The 20,464-nt window shown below is 44.3% G+C and overlaps 1 protein-coding gene across 3 annotated transcripts in view; it reads right to left on the reverse strand.

The window, feature by feature from the left end:
- Positions 1-20,464, reverse strand: part of PROS1 (protein S) — an 83,146-nt gene that overhangs the window by 22,988 nt on the left and 39,694 nt on the right. For all 3 annotated transcript variants that reach the window (XM_088442051.1, XM_088442050.1, XM_088442049.1), the window contains exons 7-8: positions 19,788-19,913; positions 6,047-6,168 (exon numbers count right to left, since the gene is read on the reverse strand). In XM_088442051.1, the coding sequence (XP_088298177.1) occupies positions 6,047-6,168; positions 19,788-19,913 (248 nt within the window). The remainder of the gene's footprint in view (positions 1-6,046; positions 6,169-19,787; positions 19,914-20,464) is intronic.

Consider the following 20,464-nt stretch of genomic DNA (forward strand, 5'->3'; position numbering starts at 1 on the left):
ACTTTTGGAGAGAACAGATGGTCTAAACATTTCACCAGTCTGAGACAAATGGGGAAAACAATCTAACATAACGTATTTCCTGGTATCTATTTTTGTTATGAACTTGATACCTGTAGGCTCAGTGGCGTAACCAGGGGGGGGGGGGGTGTCGAGCAGGGATCATGCCCTGGGCACCTTGGCAGGCTCAGCAGAGAGAGGCGCCATCGACCAGGTCATCGCCGACCACCCACGGCCCCCCTGCCACCATGCTGCCGCAGCCGTCTATCCCCATCGCTTGGGCCGGGCAAGGCCCGTGCTCAGCGGCATTACTGTAGTGCAGCAGCACCCACTATTAGCGCTGCTGCCAGGAGCGTGACGGCGATGCCCTGGACCCGGAGCTTCAGCCTGCTGCGACGCTACCTGGCCTCACCATCCCCGGCGGCTCCCGTCTGAAGGGAAGTAGAGTGGGATAGGGGTGGGAGACCCGAGGAGAGACAGAGAAGGAGAAGGGTGTGGGAGAGACAGAGACACAAATGAAGGCAAGGGGAGTGGGAGAAGACACACAGTCAGAGACATATAGACTGAGGGGGACTCACACACAGAGACATATAGACGGGGGGGAACACACTAAGGGGCCCATTTATTAATGAATGCATTTGCAATGCGATCTGGGCAAGATAGTACTGCCCATAATCGCATTGCAAGATGTGATCATATCACCTGAATGCACCATCCGGCACACAGGACCATAGAGCCCGGCCGGGCCCTGGTTAAGGGGGCATGGCTTAATCGTGGGAGGCATGACCACGCCCCCTTTCTAAAACATAAATAAACAAATCAATTTTGCAGTGCCGGGCCCCTCTAGCAAGCCCGGGTAAACTGTACCCCCCTTCTCGGCACCCATGCCGGCACATGCAGGGATACAGGCTCCGAAAGGTGCTCCGGGGGCTGCTGCGTATGCACAGTCCCACGGACAGCACATGTCGGCTAATTATGCGCAGATGGTGTTAGCCGTGGGGGCCAATATCCGGAATGCAGATCGCTTCTCCCATAGAAACCTATAGGGGATGCGGCTGCCTGTGGGAATGAAGGTCTCTCCTTCATACATCTAAGGGAGATTAAGCCGCAAATATGCAATGATAAATGGGCCCCAGGGACACACAGAGACATAGAATGAAGGGGGGGGGAAGATACATACAGAAACATAGAATAAAGGGGGGGACGCAGGGAGGGAGATGATGGTGTGGCTGAGAGACGCAGGGGGGAGATGATGTGGCTGAGAGACGCAGGGGGAGATGATGGTGTGGCTTAGAGATGCAAGGGGAGATGATGGTGTGGCTTAGAGATGCAGGGGGGAGATGATGGTGTGGCTGAGAGAAGCAGGGGGGGAGATGGTGTGGCTTAGAGATGCAGGGGGAGATGATGGTGTGGTTTAGAGATGCAGTGGGAGATGATGGTGTGGCTGAGAGATGCAGGGAGGGAGATGATGGTGTGGCTTAGAGATGCAGGGGGCAGATGATGGTGTGGCTGAGATGCAGGGGGGAAATGATGGTGTGGCTGAGATACGCAGGGGGAGATGATGGTGTGGCTGAGGCGCAGGGGGGGAGATGATGGTGTGGCTGAGATGCAGGGGGGAGATGATGGTGTGGCTGAGAGACGCAGGGGGGAGATGGTGTGGCTGAGAGACGCAGGGGAGAGATAATTGTGCGGCTGAGAGATGCAGGGGGGAGATGATGGTGTGGCTGAGAGATGCAGGGGGAGAGGATGGTGTGGCTGAGAGATGCATGGGGAGATGGTGTGGCTGAGAGACACAGGGGGAGATGATGGTGTGGCTGAGAGATGCAGGGGGATGATGTGTGGCTGAGAGATGCAGGGGGAGATGATTGTGTGGCTGTGGCTCAGGGGGGGGAGCTGACGATGTGGCTGAGAGGTGCAGGGGGAGATGATGGTGTGGCTGAGACGCAGGGGGGAGATGATGGTGTGGCTGAGAGATGCAGGGGGGAGATGATGGTGCGGCTGAGAGATGCAGGGGGAGATGATTGTGCAGCTGAGAGATGCAGGGGGGAGATGATGGTGTGGCTGAGACGCAGGGGGGAGATGATGGTGTGGCTGAGAGACACAGGGGGGAGATGATGGTGTGGCTGAGAGATGCAGGGGAGATGGTGTGGCTGAGAGACACAGGGGGGAGATGATGGTGTGGCTGAGAGATGCAGGGGGGATGATGGTGTGGCTGAGAGATGCAGGGGGGAGATGATGGTGTGGCTGAGAGACACAGGGGGGAGATGATGGTGTGGCTGAGAGACACAGGGGGGAGATAATGGTGTGGCTGAGTGACGCAGGGGGGAGATGGTGTGGCTGACACACAGGGGGGAGATGATGGTGCGGCTGAGAGATGCAGGGGGAGATGATGGTGCGGCTGAGAGATGCAAGGGGGAGATGATGGTGTGGCTGAAAGATGCAGGGGGGAGATGATGGTGTGGCTGAGAGACACAGGGGGAGACGGTGTGGCTCAGAGACACAGGGGGGAGATGGTGTGGCTGAGAGATACAGGGGGGAGATGATGGTGTGGCTGAGAGATGCAGGGGGGAGATGGTGTGGCTGAGAGATGCAGGAAGGAGATGATGGTGTGGCTGAGAGATGCAGGGGGAGATGATGGTGTGGGTGATAGACGCAGGGGAGAGGTGGTGTGGCTGAGAAATGTAGGGGGGAGATGGTGTGGGTGAGAGACGCAAGGGAGAGGTGGTGTGGCTGAGAGACGCAGGGGGGAGATGATGGTGTGGCTGAGAGATGCAGGTGGCAGGAAGTTACACAGGGAGCACAAATCTGGTTGTACTGATATTGTATGATAATGATGACCTTGTTAATATTCCTACACAAACAACCATCTTCCAGTCGATGTGACCTACATGAATAGTGAATACCGATTGAAGACGCAGTCTTCCCAGGAAGGATACATTTCTTCAGAGGTTCCACATTGTGAAAAAACACCATATAGGTAAGGTGCATATGGAAAGGAATGTTCCCAGAGTGAAGAGAAATGGGTGACGTGTCATGTAGACATGCCCCATTTTCAGTGACCACGCCCTTTCTGATATATGGCCATGCCCATTTTTTGCCGTGCTCCCTCGGCGCACACTCTTGCTTTTACATGTATGTGTGTGGAGGGGGGCGCCGTTCTTCATCTTGCCCTGGGCTTCTAAAACCCTAGTTATTCCACTGCCTGTAGGTTCTGAATATAACATTTAGAATTCTTCATATTTACCTAATTTCCAGGGCATAACTATAAACTACATTGTCCAAAAGGGCCACACTGCCAGATTTATCTATTTCCCTCCATTACGTTTTATACAGCTTCTGCCTTCTTTACGCATTTCCTCTCCCGCCAACACATCTGCAACTTATACAGTGGTATGGGGCACTACAGTGAGGATATGCTATACAAATATTTATTAATCTACCTATCTATATAATATCTATCTATTGATCTATCTATTTCATATCTATCATCTATCTATTTCATATCTATCCATCTCATATCCATTTCATATCTATCCACCGAACTCGGGATGTAGTTATATTGCCAGCTGGCGACATACCGATGCCGGAATCCCGCCGCCCAGTAAAATGCTGATGCCAATATCCCAGAAGGAGAACAGGATAGTGGCGTCGGCATCCCAAACCGCCGCAATCCCGATCGTCCGGACAGATAAGTATTGTCCATTTCTCTCTGGAAGGGGGGGTTAGGTTTAGGCACCCCTGGGGGAAAATTAGGGTTAGGCACCCGCCCAGGAGGGTTAGGGTTAGGCTGCGGGCAGGGGGGGTTAGGGTTAGGCAAAACCAAGGGAAGGTTAGTGGGGGGAGAGGGGAGGGATAGGGTACTTACCACCTTCCATTGGGATCTTCATCTGTTGGACTTCCGGTGTCAGGATTTGAATCATCTAAAACAGGCCTGGCCAACCTGTGGCTCTCCAGCTGTTGTGAAACTACAAGTCCCAGCATGCCCTGCAACAGTTTTAGCATTCCCTAATAGAAAAACCGTAGCAAGGCATGCTGGGACTTGTAGTTTCACAACAGCTGGAGAGCCAGAGGTTGACCAGGCCTGATCTAACAGATCATATCTATCCATCTCATATCTATCTCATAGCTATCTATCTGTTTTATATACATTTCATAAATATCTATTTCATATCTATCATATATCTATCTCATATCTATTTCATATCTATCCTTTTATCTCATATCTTATCGGTTTTATATCTATTTCATATCTATCTCTTATCTATCTATCTATCTATCTATCTATCTATCTATCTATCTATCTCATATATATCCATCTTATATCTTTCTACAGTATCTATCAATTTTATAAAAACCCATTTTGTATTTTTACGGTTCCTAAAGCACAAGTCATTAAAGTGATCACAGGTTAGCGTAGCAGAATACATTTTGGATACGGTTTATAGGAGTTACTTTGCAATGTGCAGCTTCCAACATCGCATGACAGTTTTCTAGAGACAAATTTTGCAGAGCACGCTGAGAGCATATTTTAACCACCATTAAATTAGTCAATTTGCTCAACTATATTCTTAATTTAATTGCCCTATTTCACAAAATATTAAACCCTATTATTGCAAGGGCAGCACAGACGGTGTAATGGTTAATGTGCTTGCGTGGGTTTCCTCCGGGTACTCCGGTTTCCTCCTACACTCCAAAAATATACTGGTAGGTTAACTGGCTCACAACAAAATTATGTATGTGTGTGTTCATGTGATAGGGAATATAGAGTGTAAGCTCCACTGGGGCACGGATTGATTGTGAATGGACAAATATGCTCTGTAAAGTGCTGCGGAATATGTGTGCGCTATATAAATAACTGGTAATAAATAATAAATAAATATTATACAATGTTATGTGCATTATGTGGTATAGAAGCATTATATGGTCACTGAATTCCTTGATGACTTAGAATTTACAGTACAGTAGGGATAAATTATTCCATATATATTGCCTAACATTCATTCATCAACGACTGTTAGATGCACGGAGATTATGGCAATTCTGAACTGCAAACCTGACATGGTATAAACTTGCTGGAGAGGTGCTTGGACTGTTCTCACGGAAGGTGACTTTACATACTGTAACGTGTTAATGTTATACACACAATGGCAGCCTTGATTGAGGGAAGGGACAATATAATGGTGGTAAAAAAAAAGCATGGTTGCCTATTTATATCACTGTGCCACAAAGCAGCTGCTACTCCCAGGGCGCCATCAGGCGGAGTACGGGGAGTAATGTTGTAAGGGTGTCTCTGGCTTCAGCATTCCAGTACTCGAGCCAACCAAGGAGGGCACACCCACATCCCCAAAGTGGCATGACAGAACCCCCTGCAGCATATAAAGAGGACCCCTGAATTTACAATGGGGCAGAGTATCACTCCCACACAAATGGCTATGCCTCTTAGCAGCCTTGGCTATGCCTATGAAGAATCAACCAAATGTCAAATTGGCTTTAGCTCAACACATATCAGTGTCTTTATCCATCTGCAAACACTAGATAAACCTTTCCATAACTAAACATTGAGGCTATAGTTGAAATAAATGTCTCATTTCTCTGGGACTCCTATCTGTCAGGGTGACATTGTAATTCTGACACTAACAATGAGGGGTATATTTACTAAAGTGCAGGTTTTTAGATGTGGAGATGTTGCCCATAGCAACCAGTCACAAACTAGCTATTATCTTCTAGAAAGTGCAAGATAAAGGTAAGTAGAATCTGATTGGTTGCTATAGGCAACATCTCCACTTCTAAAAACCTGCCCATTAGTAAATATACCCCTGATTGTTTTCATATAGCTTTCACATCATATCGAGCTCTAAAATTAGAGGGTTTGTCATAATATTCTAATATAATAGCTATACTCTTCTGTCTATGACAAAGAACATTTTTGAGGGACCCTTCCAGTGGAATATTTAGAAGGAACCAACCAACAGAGGCAGCACAGTAATAAAACTGGAGGCTAACAGGTGCTATAATTATTATAAGGAATATAAAATTCTGGTCTACTTACTTCACATGCTTTCTGGTCCTGAGCAAGCTTAAACTTCTTCCTTCCTTCACAGTAACATTGGTAACTTCCAGGCATATTGACACACACTTGGCTGCAGATATCTGCCGAACATTCATCTAGGTCTATAAAATAAATGAGAAACTCTGAGGTAAGGTCCTGCATCTGACCTGCAGCCATGGTGGTGATAGCAAGGTACAGGTCTGCTTATCTGCTAGTGCCCCCACAATGTTCCTACAGTGCAACACAGGTAAAAGGCTCCATGTCTGACAACACAAATGTGTACTTTTATTCACTTATCCACGGCAAGATGCCAGCCCTGGCTATCAGGAGGAATGCCCATGATGCTACTGGAATCTTCTGTGGCAATGCGGAAGCACTCTGGTGCTGTCACATTGTTTAAATGCTGTGTACACCCAATGCTGTTTCCTTTCTGCATTAGTGGTAACTAGCTAAGCTTATGAGCGCTAGTGTCCAGTTATTAATTTTTTTTTTAATTATTGTTTGCATTGTAAAGTTCTCAGGTGCAGATAGAGATAATCACCGAGGCAGATCTCTGCACCAGGGGTTGAGCACCAAGAAGAGATATGCTCACTGACAGAGATATCTGCGGATCCGACTAGCTTTAATAGGACTGCAATTAAATGATTACGTCCTGGCCAGATAGATGTGTCTTTATACACGTTTGATGGAGTCGCTCTAAAAAGCCCCTATTGGCGCGGCAGGTCCAGTGAGACTCTGCCTGAGCTGGGCCTCTTTTACTGAAAATGTGCCAAAATTGCAATGACATGCGACTAGGACGCACCAGGAGATTGTGCTGATTAATTTGATATGCAACACTTGTTTATCTGTGTGCAACTGAGTCTCTGAATCTGACACAAAGTGCTACAATGTAGTGGCCGCAGCTTTTTTCATTCCAAGTTCCTTTGTGGTTCATATACAGACTCAGGTATCACACAGATACAGTGTATTCACGTGTCACATATCAAATTAATCAACACAGTCTGCTGGTGCATCCTAGGGACATACAGCAAAATCTGCCTGAGCCTCTCTGTGTATATATGGGCCACACATAGATGAATAATGAATATAATATGGTAGTAACAAAACGCAAGAGTAGAATTCGTACTATACAGTACCGATGAAAATCCTGAAGGGGATCTCCTTCCTAATTGCTAACAATGATCTCTGCACAATACATTAAACTGATAAGACCCATGTACAAAGTGCTGACCTGATTAGATGTAGAGCTGATGAAGATCAGATCTTATCCTATAAATAAATGGGACACATTCTGCTTCTTATAACTGCCGCTCAGCGGAGAAGCACATTTATAGCATTACATTACCCAGTGTAACAAAGCTTCATACACACAAAAGTGTCATAATACAGACAGTCCCAGTAACCCCTAACTCTCATTTAAAATAAGCATTAAATGAGAGTAGTGTATCTTACCTAGTGGTGTGTGTCACTTCAGAGTGTTACAGGGGGAAACACTCATGATCTGATCTGAGACAGTGGGAAAGGTGAACTGTATAAACAGAAGTGACTTCACTTCCAAGTAGGGGTGAGCGGGTTCGGTTTTACTCGGATTTACTCGGATCTTTAAACGGCATTTTAATGGCTATCGCCTATCATGTGTTTTGGATAGCCAATATAATAAATCCGAATTTGCGGTAAAGTGGCGATAAGAACCGAGTAAATCCGAGTAAAACCGAGCCTGCACATCCCTACTTCCAAGTCATTCGCATCATAGAGCGAGTCCTTTTTGTCAATGGTTTCCTATTTTGACAATCCATGGGTGTCTACATGGGACCAAAATGACCCCCTCCTCCCTGACCCCAGGATTAAGATTAGCAATAATTTGGTGGAAAGGTTTTGCGTTCTGCATATAAAATGAGGTGCACAGTACAACAAAAGGATTGTGCTTAGCTGTAAAATGTATTAATCTGACTCTACAGGGATCCCACAGTGTGCTTTGCAAAGGAAGCCTTTTCTAGATAACAGCTAACTCCACTTACACTCCCAATAAGAGCTGCACACTGTATAGTATGAAAATGCTGTTACCCTACTTACACTCCCAATAAGGGCTGCACACTATATAGTATGAACATGCTATTACCTCACTTACACTCCCAATAAGAGCTGTACACTGTATAGTATGAACATGCTATTACCTCACTTACACTCCCAAAAAGAGCTGCACACTATATAGTATGAACATGCTATTACCCCACTTACACTCCCAATAAGGGCTACACACTATATAGTATGAACATGCTATTACCCCACTTACACTCCCAATAAGGGCTACACGCTATATAGTATGAACATGCTATTACCTCACTTACACTCCCAATAACAGCTGCACACTGTATAGTATGAACATGCTATTACTTCACTTACACTCCCAAAATGAGCTGCACACTATATAGTATGAACATGCTATTACCCCACTTACACTCCCAATAAGGGCTACACACTATATAGTATGAACATGCTATTACCCCACTTACACTCCCAATAAGGGCTACATGCTAGATAGTATGAACATGCTATTACCTCACTTACACTCCCAATAACAGCTGCACACTGTATAGTATGAACATGCTATTACCCTACTTACACTCCCAATAAGGGCTGCACACTATATAGTATGAACATGCTATTACCTCACTTACACTCCCAATAAGGGCTGCACACTATATAGTATGAACATGCTATTACCTCACTTACACTCCCAATAAGGGCTACACACTATATAGTATGAACATGCTATTACCTCACTTACACTCCCAATAAGAGCTGCACACTACATACTATGAACATGCTATTACCCCACTTACACTCCCAATAAGGGCTACACACTATATAGTATGAACATGCTATTACCTCACACTCCCAATAAGAGCTGCACACTATATAGTATGAACATGCTATTACCTCACTTACACTCCCAATAACAGCTGCACACTATATAGTATGAACATGCTATTACCCCACTTACACTCCCAATAAGAGCTGCACACTGTATAGTATGAACATGCTATTCCCCCTACTTACACTCCCAATAAGGGCTGCACACTATATAGTATGAACATGCTATTACCTCACTTACACTCCCAATAAGGGCTACACACTATATAGTATGAACATGCTATTACCTCACTTACACTCCCAATAAGAGCTGCACACTACATACTATGAACATGCTATTACCCCACTTACACTCCCAATAAGGGCTGCACACTATATAGTATGAACATGCTATTACCTCACTTACACCCCCAATAAGAGCTGTACACTGTATAGTATGAACATGCTATTACCCCACTTACACTCCCAATAAGGGCTACACACTATATAGTATGAACATGCTATTACCCCACTTACACTCCCAATAAGAGCTGCACACTATATAGTATGAACATGATATTACCTCACTTACACCCCCAATAACAGCTGCACACTATTGTCGAAGCTGGATTATTGGCTGAGACAAGATCAGTTTAAAATTGAATCGCAGCAACGCCATCTTGCTACTGGCCGCAAGACGCCATCTTGGAAATGAGATCGCAAGACGCCATTTTGCGAGTGGCCGCCCAAGTGCCATTTTAGATAAACTCAGAATTAAGTACATATGGCGATATTACTATTAGCACCATACGATTGCATCTTTCACCATTTCTCATATATACATTAATAGGCACAATTGCGCTGTTAACTAGTCGCATATTAGCGAATGCATAAGACCCTGAATGAAAACGCTGTTTATTAGCTAAATGCGCGCGCATCTGTCCCAAGTTAACTAGCGTCCTTATATCAAACCCTGCATACTCACACATTACATATCCACATACAAGGGCCCTCATTCAGAGCCACTCGCAAACAGCAGTACGCTCGTTGCGTTCCGATGTTGACTAACCGCGCATGCGTCGGTGTTACACTGCGCATGTGCGTACGGCAGATTGCGAGCTTTTTTTCTGTCGTTCCTAAAATAGCGTACAGGAAGTGACATGTCAAATGTGATTGACAGAACAGGGCGTTTTTGGGTGTTGACGGGGGTGGAGATGGAAAAACGCAGGCGTGGCGAGGCGTTTTTGGGGCGTACATACATTAGCAGATGCGAACGTCAAATGTGTTCGGACCGTCACATACGTCACTGGAACATCCTCTTTCCCTTCAAAATGCTCGCACAGTTTAGGGTCTGGATTACTCGACCACATTGGCGATGGCCTTCTCCTCCGTCCCGGGACTCCATGATGTTGCAGCGATTAATCGCGGGTGGTCACAAAAGCAATTAGTGTTGTATTGAAAACCGGCTTGGTATGTGTTTGGAAAGCAGTTTATTGGGATAGCACAAAACCGTACGCAGGTGGAAATCATACCTGCTAATGTCAGGATTACACAATCAATTGGCGTACATTTTTGGGGGGGTTTTTTGGCCTCAATTTGTTGTTTATGGCCTATTGTGACAATAATGTCATCATGTTTTAATTAGCTCCCCTTTTTTTTTTTAATGTGGAATTTGCATCGTTATGTGATTTTTTAAACGTTCCTTCAAGAGGCCTTTTTTTTTTACAAATGAAATGGTTTTTTGTGTCCTTTTTTGCCTTTAGGGCCAGGATTAAATGTAACCCATTTGTTCAATAATGTCACAATACAATGTCAGATTTTTATCATAAATTTATTGTTTAAACACAAACCAATTGGCATAATATTTTTTTTTTTTTTTTTCTGGCAAAGATACTTTTTATCAAAAATAAATAATCAATAACTGATAACATAAACGTACAAAAATAAATTAAAAACATTTCACAAGAAAGGAGAGGAAGTTTTGACCAGAAAGGAATATGAGCTAAGCACAAAGCACAGAAGGAGTGTGGGAAAAGTCGCCATTGCTGTCACCGTTTTTTCGCCCGTTTGGATGGGGGAGGGTGGGCGCCAGACCGGGTCCGGGATGCCATCGGGCTGGCCTGTCCAGAGGCAGATGTTGTGGCCTCTGGACTAGGCACAGGGCTAGGCACATTTGGAGGATTGGCTGATGTTGTGCCAGAGGTGGAGGATCCTGATGTTCCGGCAGGAAGGGAGGTCGGCTCCACCATGTGCTGGCGAACGAGCTGCTCCAGGGCATCGGCGATGCGGATGTTGGCCCTGGTATTTTCCGCCAGGGCCTGACCAATGGTCACGTTGGCCGCAGCATTTTGCTCCAGGGCCTCAGCCACCCGTATCAGACTGGCGTCCATCCTCTGCAGAATCTCCGTATGGAAATCCGATTTTAAATTGAGTTCTGTGAGGAGGCCCACTGCCTGCGAGGGGGCACGCCCTGGACTGGCTTCTGCAGGGTCCTCAGCCGGATGTACTGGTTCCTCCCCTGCAGAGCCAGCAGAAATTCAGCGGCCAAGGCTTCCCTCTGGAGCAGACTCATCCGCCTGTGTCTCTGTTGGAAAAATGAGAAAAGAGTCACATTAGAATCTACATATTGGCACAATAGCATTTCAGAGTTGGTGACATCACAATACTTACCTGGGCCAACATGAGGAGCCGCAAAGTCTGGCATGTCCGTATCCATGTTGGACACGCCAAACACCTCCACAGGCTGCCAGCTCTTCTAAATCCGTCAACTCCAATGACACAGGGGTGGGACCCCCACCTGTCCCCCTTGCATGCCTAGCCCTGTCCGCGAGTTTTTGCTTTAGGCGATATTTGAAGTCGCCCCATCTGTGGGGAAAAATGGAAGCCATTATCCTTTGGTTTAAAATGGGGTTTGTTTTTAGGGGGGGCAAGGGTTTACTTACCGCCATTTGACATCCCGGGCTAGACGGACATAATCACCCACTCTATTGACAGCAACGGCTACCTCTTCCCACATTCTCCACTTCTGGCTTAGACTCATATTCCTGTCTGCCTGTGGCAGGATGTCCACACACTTCTGGATCAAAACCTCCATCTCCTTTCTTGTGAAATGTGGCTGCCTTTTTTTTTTGCCCGCTTTGGCCGGAATACTGGGCCCAGCAGCCTCTTCCATGTCATCCTCCTCACCTATTTGTGTAAATTTACAGAATTCACAAAATCACAACTTGCCTAATCTTATGTTTCAAATTAATCGTTGATAGAAAATGCATGAAAGACTTACCGCCTGACTCTTGGGCATTTTTTCCCTGGTCTGTCGCCATGTCTGAGGTCCAAACAAGAAATACACCAGAATTTGAATGTGTTTTCGTGACGTATTTATACATGCGTCCTTATTTTGCGGCCGCATCATTGATTGTGCGGCCCTATGATCCCTCCTTAATTTGTGCGGGAAACGAAACACTATTTATGGCTTGGTGTGTCTCAAGTCGAGGTGGCGTTTTTGGATTGTTGGAGGTTATCTTGGCTGGAGTTTATTGATTGCGTAGAAAGGAGTTGGAGGTTGGAGATTCGTTTGTTGGTTAGATTTGCGTTTTTTTTTCCGTTATCTTTGTTGGTTTATATTTTTGGGACCTCGTTTGTTGATTTGGTAAGTTTTGTGAAGTCTAACTTTTGTTCAATTGTTGTTTCATTGTGTTTCGTATATTTTGTAATTTTTAGATCCCTAATTTCTTCTATTTTAGATTTTGTTTATTTTCGACCCCAAAGACCTTTTGATTTTGCATCTTAGATATTTGCTCTTGGTAAGTCCATTTTTTATCTTGTATTAGCGAACTAATTAGCGCATTTTTAGTAGTTACTCTTGTGACTTGTATTAGCGAACTAATTAGCGCATTTTTAGTAGTTACTCTTGTGACTTGTATTAGCGAACTAATTAGCGCATTTTAAACAGCTTAATAATCATTCTAACTTTTTGGTGGTTTATCTTTCGCTTTTTGAGCCAACATTTCGACCCGTTTTGATGTACTGTGTTAAATGTCGCTTTGCGGTTTTGCTAAATGGGTGTTTGGCATATTTTAACTTTGGTCTAGCACAAAATGTATAAACAAAAATGCACAGAGTGAAATGTGTCAAGTAATTTTGTTGTTTATTTTCAGTTTGGACGTATCATGACAATACCCCGGCATGTAAGCAGCAATGGATGGTATCATCAAGCTAAGTTGTTTTAATATAGTTTTGGGGTGGGTCAAAAGCCTTACTTTGAAATCTTTGAATTTCAGGTTGATCTGGGGCGGATTGTTCTGGCCATGCTCCCGGAAGCCGACCAACCTCAATCTCATCCCAGGCGTAGGCATCGTAGGCATGCAAGGCCCCAGATATTTCGAACACGTGTCACCCTTTTTGGAATGCCCGATGATGAGGTTTTAAGACGCTACCGTCTACCTCCCAAAATCATCATAGACACTCTCTCATTAATAGAAAGTGATCTTGAGCGGCAAATTGACAGTCCAACAGCAATACCACCACTGACGCAATTTATGGCGGTGTTACATTTCTGTGCCTCAGGATCGTTTCAAACAACGGTGGGAATAGTGGCGGGCATCTCCCAATCCTCCTTTTCCCGGATCCTGAGGGCAGTGATGGAGGCACTTTTCAAGCACCTCCATCATTTTATTCAAATGCCTTTGGATATGGGTGCCCTTAGTGTGGCCAAGGCCAATTTTTACCAAATAGCTGGCTTCCCACACATCATAGGGGTTGTGGATGGTACTCACATACCACTTCAGCCTCCAGCACGGCTGGAGGCAATATTTAGAAACAGGAAACACTATCACTCCCTGAATGTAATGGTGGTATGTGATGCCTCCCTCCAGATCCTGTCCCTGAATGCTAAGTTACCAGGAAGTGCACATGACTCCTTCGTCATCCGGCAATCAGGGATATGGCAGAAATTAACCAACCTACAAGCTGGTGATGCGTGGCTTCTGGGTAAGTGGAGACCTTTAGTACATAACAATGTTAAGCTTGATACACAGTGTTCCTGATGTTGTCTCTTATTTTTCACAGGAGACAGTGGATACCCTTGCATGTCCTGGCTGCTCACTCCTTATTTGGCTCCCACGCCAGGCCCACAAAGTGAGTATAATGCCGCACTTACAGCCACCAGGCAAGTGGTGGAGCGCTGTATCGGCCTTTTAAAAGGCCGATTCAGATGCCTCCACCGCTCTGGTGGCGAGCTCATGTATTTGCCGGATATGGTGTCGAAAATTGTGGTCCTGTGTGGGATATTTCACAACATCGCCATAAGGAGTGGTGTCCCAATGCAGCCAGAGGATGCCTTACCTGAGGATGGCCCCCCCGAGGTTGGTCAGAGGTCAGTATGTGGGGGGGCCATACGCGATGATGTGGTGGCCAGATTTTTTAGGTAAGTTTGACCCAAACTACAGTGTTTATACCTAATGTGTTTGTGTTTGTTTGCGAACATCTAATTTATTTTTATTTTTTTCACCATCTTCTGTTTGTTCACATAATCTTTGCCACTCCAACGCTCACTACTTCCTGCTACCCTTACCAAACCTGGATCTGGTGATTTTGGCCATATATTCTGGAACCCATATCGCAACGCCATGTTTGTGGAATCATGTTGGCATGGTCCTTCGTCAACCAGTTCTTGATTGTTTTTTTTATTTAAATATTTTATTTGTATGTGTTGTATTTGAGATTATCACTGGTTTTTTTTTTTGGGACTGACCACTTTGATTTCTCATTTATGTTGTGAATAAATGTTTGGAGAGTGAAATGGTCTTCCTTTTTTTGGACGTTAACACCAAGTGTAACCAGGTTAACACACCTTACATTTGACTAAGGGGTAATCCAGTACTGACACCAGTTGATGTAAACTGAAATATGTTTTCAGGTTCCCAACCCACACCAAAAGGAAGCCTGTCCAAACCTTTGGATTTTGAAGATTGGCCTAAGCAGCTTGCACACCAACTAGGAACCTGTAAAATGTCGAAATATCTAATTGACACTACACCCAAAAAGGGAAATGACATTGTTACTGTTATGTGTTTCTTGTGGCTGTTTAACATACAAATACAAAACACAATCTAACTTTTAAAAAAGGGAAATCCTTGCAGGAACAGTCTACTTATGTCTACTTATGTCAGGGAAAACTATTTTTGTTTTGGAAAAAAAGAATGAGCCAGAACGTATATTAGAACTAGAAAATTTAATTACAAAACGAAAATAAACAAAAAAAACTACTGGCGAAGGATGCCAGACAGCCGGTCAAGGCCCACAAGAATGCCAATGACATGTTGGCGCATCTGGCCAACACAATCGTCCACCTCTTGTCGACGCCTCTGTTCCTCTGTGGGTGAGAAAAGTGTGTGGATTAATAAAACAATAGGGAATCCACATTAAAAAAACAAAAACACAACTAAATCACTCCTAAACCAAAAAAAACAAAAAAAAAACAAAAAGGGGGTGCTGCCAAAAATACAAGGCCTATGTACAAATTCCCACAGGTGTGATATGTGTATGTTGAAATCAGCAGGAAGAGGTAAAGGCAAACTGCTAAATCACCAAAAGTAAACCAAACAAGCACGAATAAAGGCACGACACATGATTACATACAAACAGTTTGTGGTTAAAAAAAATGTGAAAGAAAAACATACCGGGAGCCAAAACGGGAGCTCCGGAAGTCCCTCCATGTTCCTCCTCGGAGGAGCCTTCATTCCCCAAAGAACGGGGAGGGGTAATGACGGACTCCGGGGAGGGGGTAATTGGAAGAGGGGTGGGTGGAGGAGAGGGGGAAGTGGGACGAAGGGGAAGGAGGGCCGACAGTTCCGGGAGAGGGTCTTGGAAGGCTGGGGAGGAGTGGGGTATAGGGGAAATATTTGGGGTGGAGTGTTGGCTGGGGGTTGGGGATAGTGGCCGGGAACGCCGTCTGGCCGGACGGTGACGGCGTAGTCTTGGCTGTCCTCCTAAAATATGTCAAACAAATTGAGGTTAGTTTCTGGGCAAATCCGGGGCCCAAATAAAAAAAAAAAAATCACCAACAAAAAACATGCAAATAGGAGTAGAATGAAAAAAACAGAAATAGAGGGAAAACAAGCACACGCTGATATGAGGACAAATAATAAATAGGACAGACAGGAAAACATGCACACGCAGAGATGAGGACAAATAATAAATAGGACAGGCAGGAAAACATGCACACGCAGATATGAGGACAAATAATAAATAGGACAGACAGGAAAACATGCACACGCAGAGATGAGGACAAATAATAAATAGGACAGACAGGAAAACATGCACACGCAGATATGAGGACAAATAATAAATAGGACAGACAGGAAAACATGCACACGCAGAGATGAGGACAAATAATAAATAGGACAGTCAGGAAAACATGCACACGCAGATATGAGGACAAATAATAAATAGGACAGACAGGAAAACATGCACACGCAGTTTGCCCCACAAACACAAACATGAAAACCACAATACATAACACTTACTTTCAAGGATCTGCATGCGAAAGCATGCCAGCAAGCGGGGCGTTCGCCGTTGCAGGTCTGACCACCTGCGCTCCAGCTGCCCGATGTTGCGGCGTGAACCCAAGGACCGCAGGCGGGACCGGGCCTCCGCATACGCGGAGCGCTTCTGCCGGTTGGTGATGGGTGGAGGCTGGCTGGTGATACGGCGATCCATCACCTCCGTAAGCACCAGCAGCTCGCGCCTGGTGAATGCGGAGGCTCTCATGATGGCAATGGAGTTTTTCATACAAAACATTTTTGATAAAGTGTGCAAAAAATTTCTGATTGGCTAATGTATTTTGGAAATTAACAGGAGCAATTTTATTGGTTAGTGTATGAGTCATGTGTTCAACAGGGCCAGAAATCTCTGGAGAGTTATGATAGGCTTGATGCAGTGACATGCGTTTGCAAATTTAAATAAAGAAATGAACCCCGGAAAATATGCGGGGATCCACACCAATAGAACAATTGTTTAATTGTGGTTCACATGTTTTTAGAACAATAAAAGCGAATGTTCCATCCGTACGTATTCTGCGGGTAAACACAAACACGGACAAGAGTAAAGTTTCTTGCATTGTGTTGAAAAAAAAAAACAATTAAGCTAATTGATACATTGATTGGCATGATACGATTGAGGGAGGTAGGCAGAATAAAGGAGCAGGTAATCGACATCTGACAAGGCCACTTCCGGTTTCACTTGTGCGTGCGTTCCCTTCAAGCCATTTCGGGGATGTACGCTCGCTATTTCGCACGCTCGTTAGTTAGAGGAGGGGTCGCCTGAGTTTAGGGAGGAATTTTAGATGCGAACGAAAATACGAGCGAGCCATTGAATTTAAATAATTTTGTACGTACGTCTAACGTACGTGCGCCCGCTTGCGAGTGGGTCTGAATGAGGGCCAAGGTTCCATAAGCTATAAGGTAAAAGATTTAAGTTTGTTCATTTAGTATATATGCTGTGAAATAAAGATTATTTGGTAACTAAGGTTTTATACATGATAAGTAAGCCGTGTTTGGTTTTGTACTGATGCGTACTCTTTTCACAGTATTCCGGTATCATCGGTATGGAGATCGTATCATGCATTCTCAACTTATGGACCGCAGAGACTTCAAGCAACAAAATGTACATTATATGAACAACTGTTAGGATGTTGCATGGGGCGGGATTCCAGAGACCCCCAGTTGTTAGAGGCTGGGTTGGGTCTATTTGAATCAGCCTGTTAAAACTCTGTAACAGATGCATCCCCCTTGGGAACCAATGGCATCAGCAACAAACTTCTCTATTGTTTTGTCTGTTCCTGGGGAGTATAAATATGTGTGCTCCAACACTGGGTTTTTAGTCTTCGTGCTGAATGCTGATTGACGAGGGGTTTCTTGCTGATGCCTAACATCTGGTCCGGAAGCGCTGCGTATGTATACTGTACTTGGGTCTGTATATTTTCTTTGCGCCTAATTGTGTTTGGATCAATAGCGTGTAACTGACTGTACTTTTACTTGAATAATACTTTGTGCTTTGGAACAACAGATTCCAGGTCTGAAGTCTTTATTTACTGTATGACTGCGTACGCAAATTAGCGTCATCCTTAGAAGGTATAGGTAGGATATTAGAAGGTATAGGCAGGATATTAGAAGGTATATGAAGGAGTGTATAGAGGTTCTAATTCAGTATCGTTACTATATAGTATGAACATGGTATTACCTCCACTTACACTCCCATCAAGAGCTGCACACTATATAGTATGAACATGCTATTACCTCACTTATACTCCCAATAAGAGCTGCACACTATATAGTATGAACATGCTATTACCTTACTTATACTCCCAATAAGAGCTGCACACTATATAGTATGAACATGCTAGTACCTCACTTACACTCCCAATAATAGCTGCACACTATATAGTATGAAAATGCTACTACCCCACTTACACCCCCAATAAGAGCTGCACACTATATAGTATGAACATGCTATTACCTTACTTACACTCCCAATAAGAGCTGCACACTATATAGTATGAACATGCTATTACCTCACTCTCACTCCCAATAAGGGCTGCACACTATATAGTATGAACATGCTATTACCCCACTTACACCCCCAATAAGAGCTGCACACTATATAGTATGAACATGCTATTACCTTACTTACGCTCCCAATAACAGCTGCACACTATATAGTATGAACATGCTATTACCTCACTTACACTCCCAATAACAACTGCACACTATATAGTATGAACATGCTATTATCTGACTTACACTCCCAATAACAACTGCACACTATATACTATGAACATGCTATTACCCCACTTAGACCCCAAATAAGAGCTGCACACTATATAGTATGAACATGCTATTACCTCACTTACACTCCCATCAAGAGTTGCACACTATATAGTATGAACATGCTATTACCTCACTTACACTCCCAATAACAACTGCACACTATGTAGTATGAACATGCTATTACCTGACTTACACTCCCAATAACAACTGCACACTATATACTATGAACATGCTATTACCCCACTTACACTCCCAATAAGAGCTGCATACTATATAGTATGAATATGCTATTACCTCACTTACACTCCCAATAACAACTGCACAATATATAGTATGAACATGCTATTACCTCACTAACACTCCTAATAAGAGCTGCACGCTATATAGTATGAACATGCTATTACCTCACTTACACTCCCATCAAGAGTTGCACACTATATAGTATGAACATGCTATTACCTCACTTACACTCCCAATAACAACTGCACACTATGTAGTATGAACATGCTATTACCTGACTTACACTCCCAATAACAACTGCACACTATATACTATGAACATGCTATTACCCCACTTACACTCCCAATAAGAGCTGCATACTATATAGTATGAATATGCTATTACCTCACTTACACTCCCAATAACAACTGCACAATATATAGTATGAACATGCTATTACCTCACTAACACTCCTAATAAGAGCTGCACACTATATAGTATGAACATGCTATTATCTCACTTACACTCTCAATAAGAGCTGCACACTATATAGTATGAACATGCTATTACCCCACTTACACCCCCAATAAGAGCTGCACACTATATAGTATGAACATGCTATTACCCCACTTACACTCCCAATAAGAGCTGCACACTATATAGTATGAACATGCTATTACTTCACTTACACCCCCAATAAGAGCTGCACACTGTATAGTATGAACATGCTATTACCTTGCTTTCACTCCCAATAACAGCTGCACACTGTATAGTATGAACACACTATTTCCCCACTTACACTCCCAATAACAGCTGCACACTATATAGTATAAACATGCTATTACCTTCACACATCTTTGATGATGTATTAAACTGGTATCCAGCATCACAAATGCAATCATACTTCCCTTGCGTGTTCACACATCGCGCCCCTCCACAGATTACCGGGCTCAATTCACATTCATTTCTATCTATTGAAAACAAAGACATATTACAGAATATATAGATACAGTAGGAAGGGAGACCAGGTTGTTACCTGCCATCCAATTGATAATAAAAGGGATTGAGGGTCTGATTCAGGGGTGGCACAATTGGGCGATGTTTGTGGAGTTGAGCATTTTATTTTTTGTACTGCGCATCTGAATGAGTCACACAGCGCATGCATCGGGATTAATTAGCAATGGCGGTGAGTGACAATCGGTAAACGTTTAATGGAGGTTCTGGGTGTCTAGATGAACACAGACCTGTCCCAATTGTTTTGTGGGCCTGTCTTTGCCAGCGGGTGCATTGGTACTGGCAGCTTACTTCCAAAGGCGTTTATAAGCAGCCATCGGGTTGCTCATATGTTCGAAGGTGCGACCAATAGTGCATCACTTTACACAAGCAGCAAATCAGAGACACCGCCAGTGGGCGTCTCTATCTGTACAAGTCCCAAAAGCTGCTGCATTTGATATTTTCGCAGTACCGCTACACAGAGATATGCAGTGGCAACAGGAGTAGCATCCACCTCTGAATCCAGCCC

Source organism: Taudactylus pleione, unplaced genomic scaffold (assembly GCF_031769625.1).
Source record: "Taudactylus pleione unplaced genomic scaffold, aTauple2 ptg000303l, whole genome shotgun sequence".
NCBI classification, from domain to species: domain Eukaryota; kingdom Metazoa; phylum Chordata; class Amphibia; order Anura; family Myobatrachidae; genus Taudactylus; species Taudactylus pleione.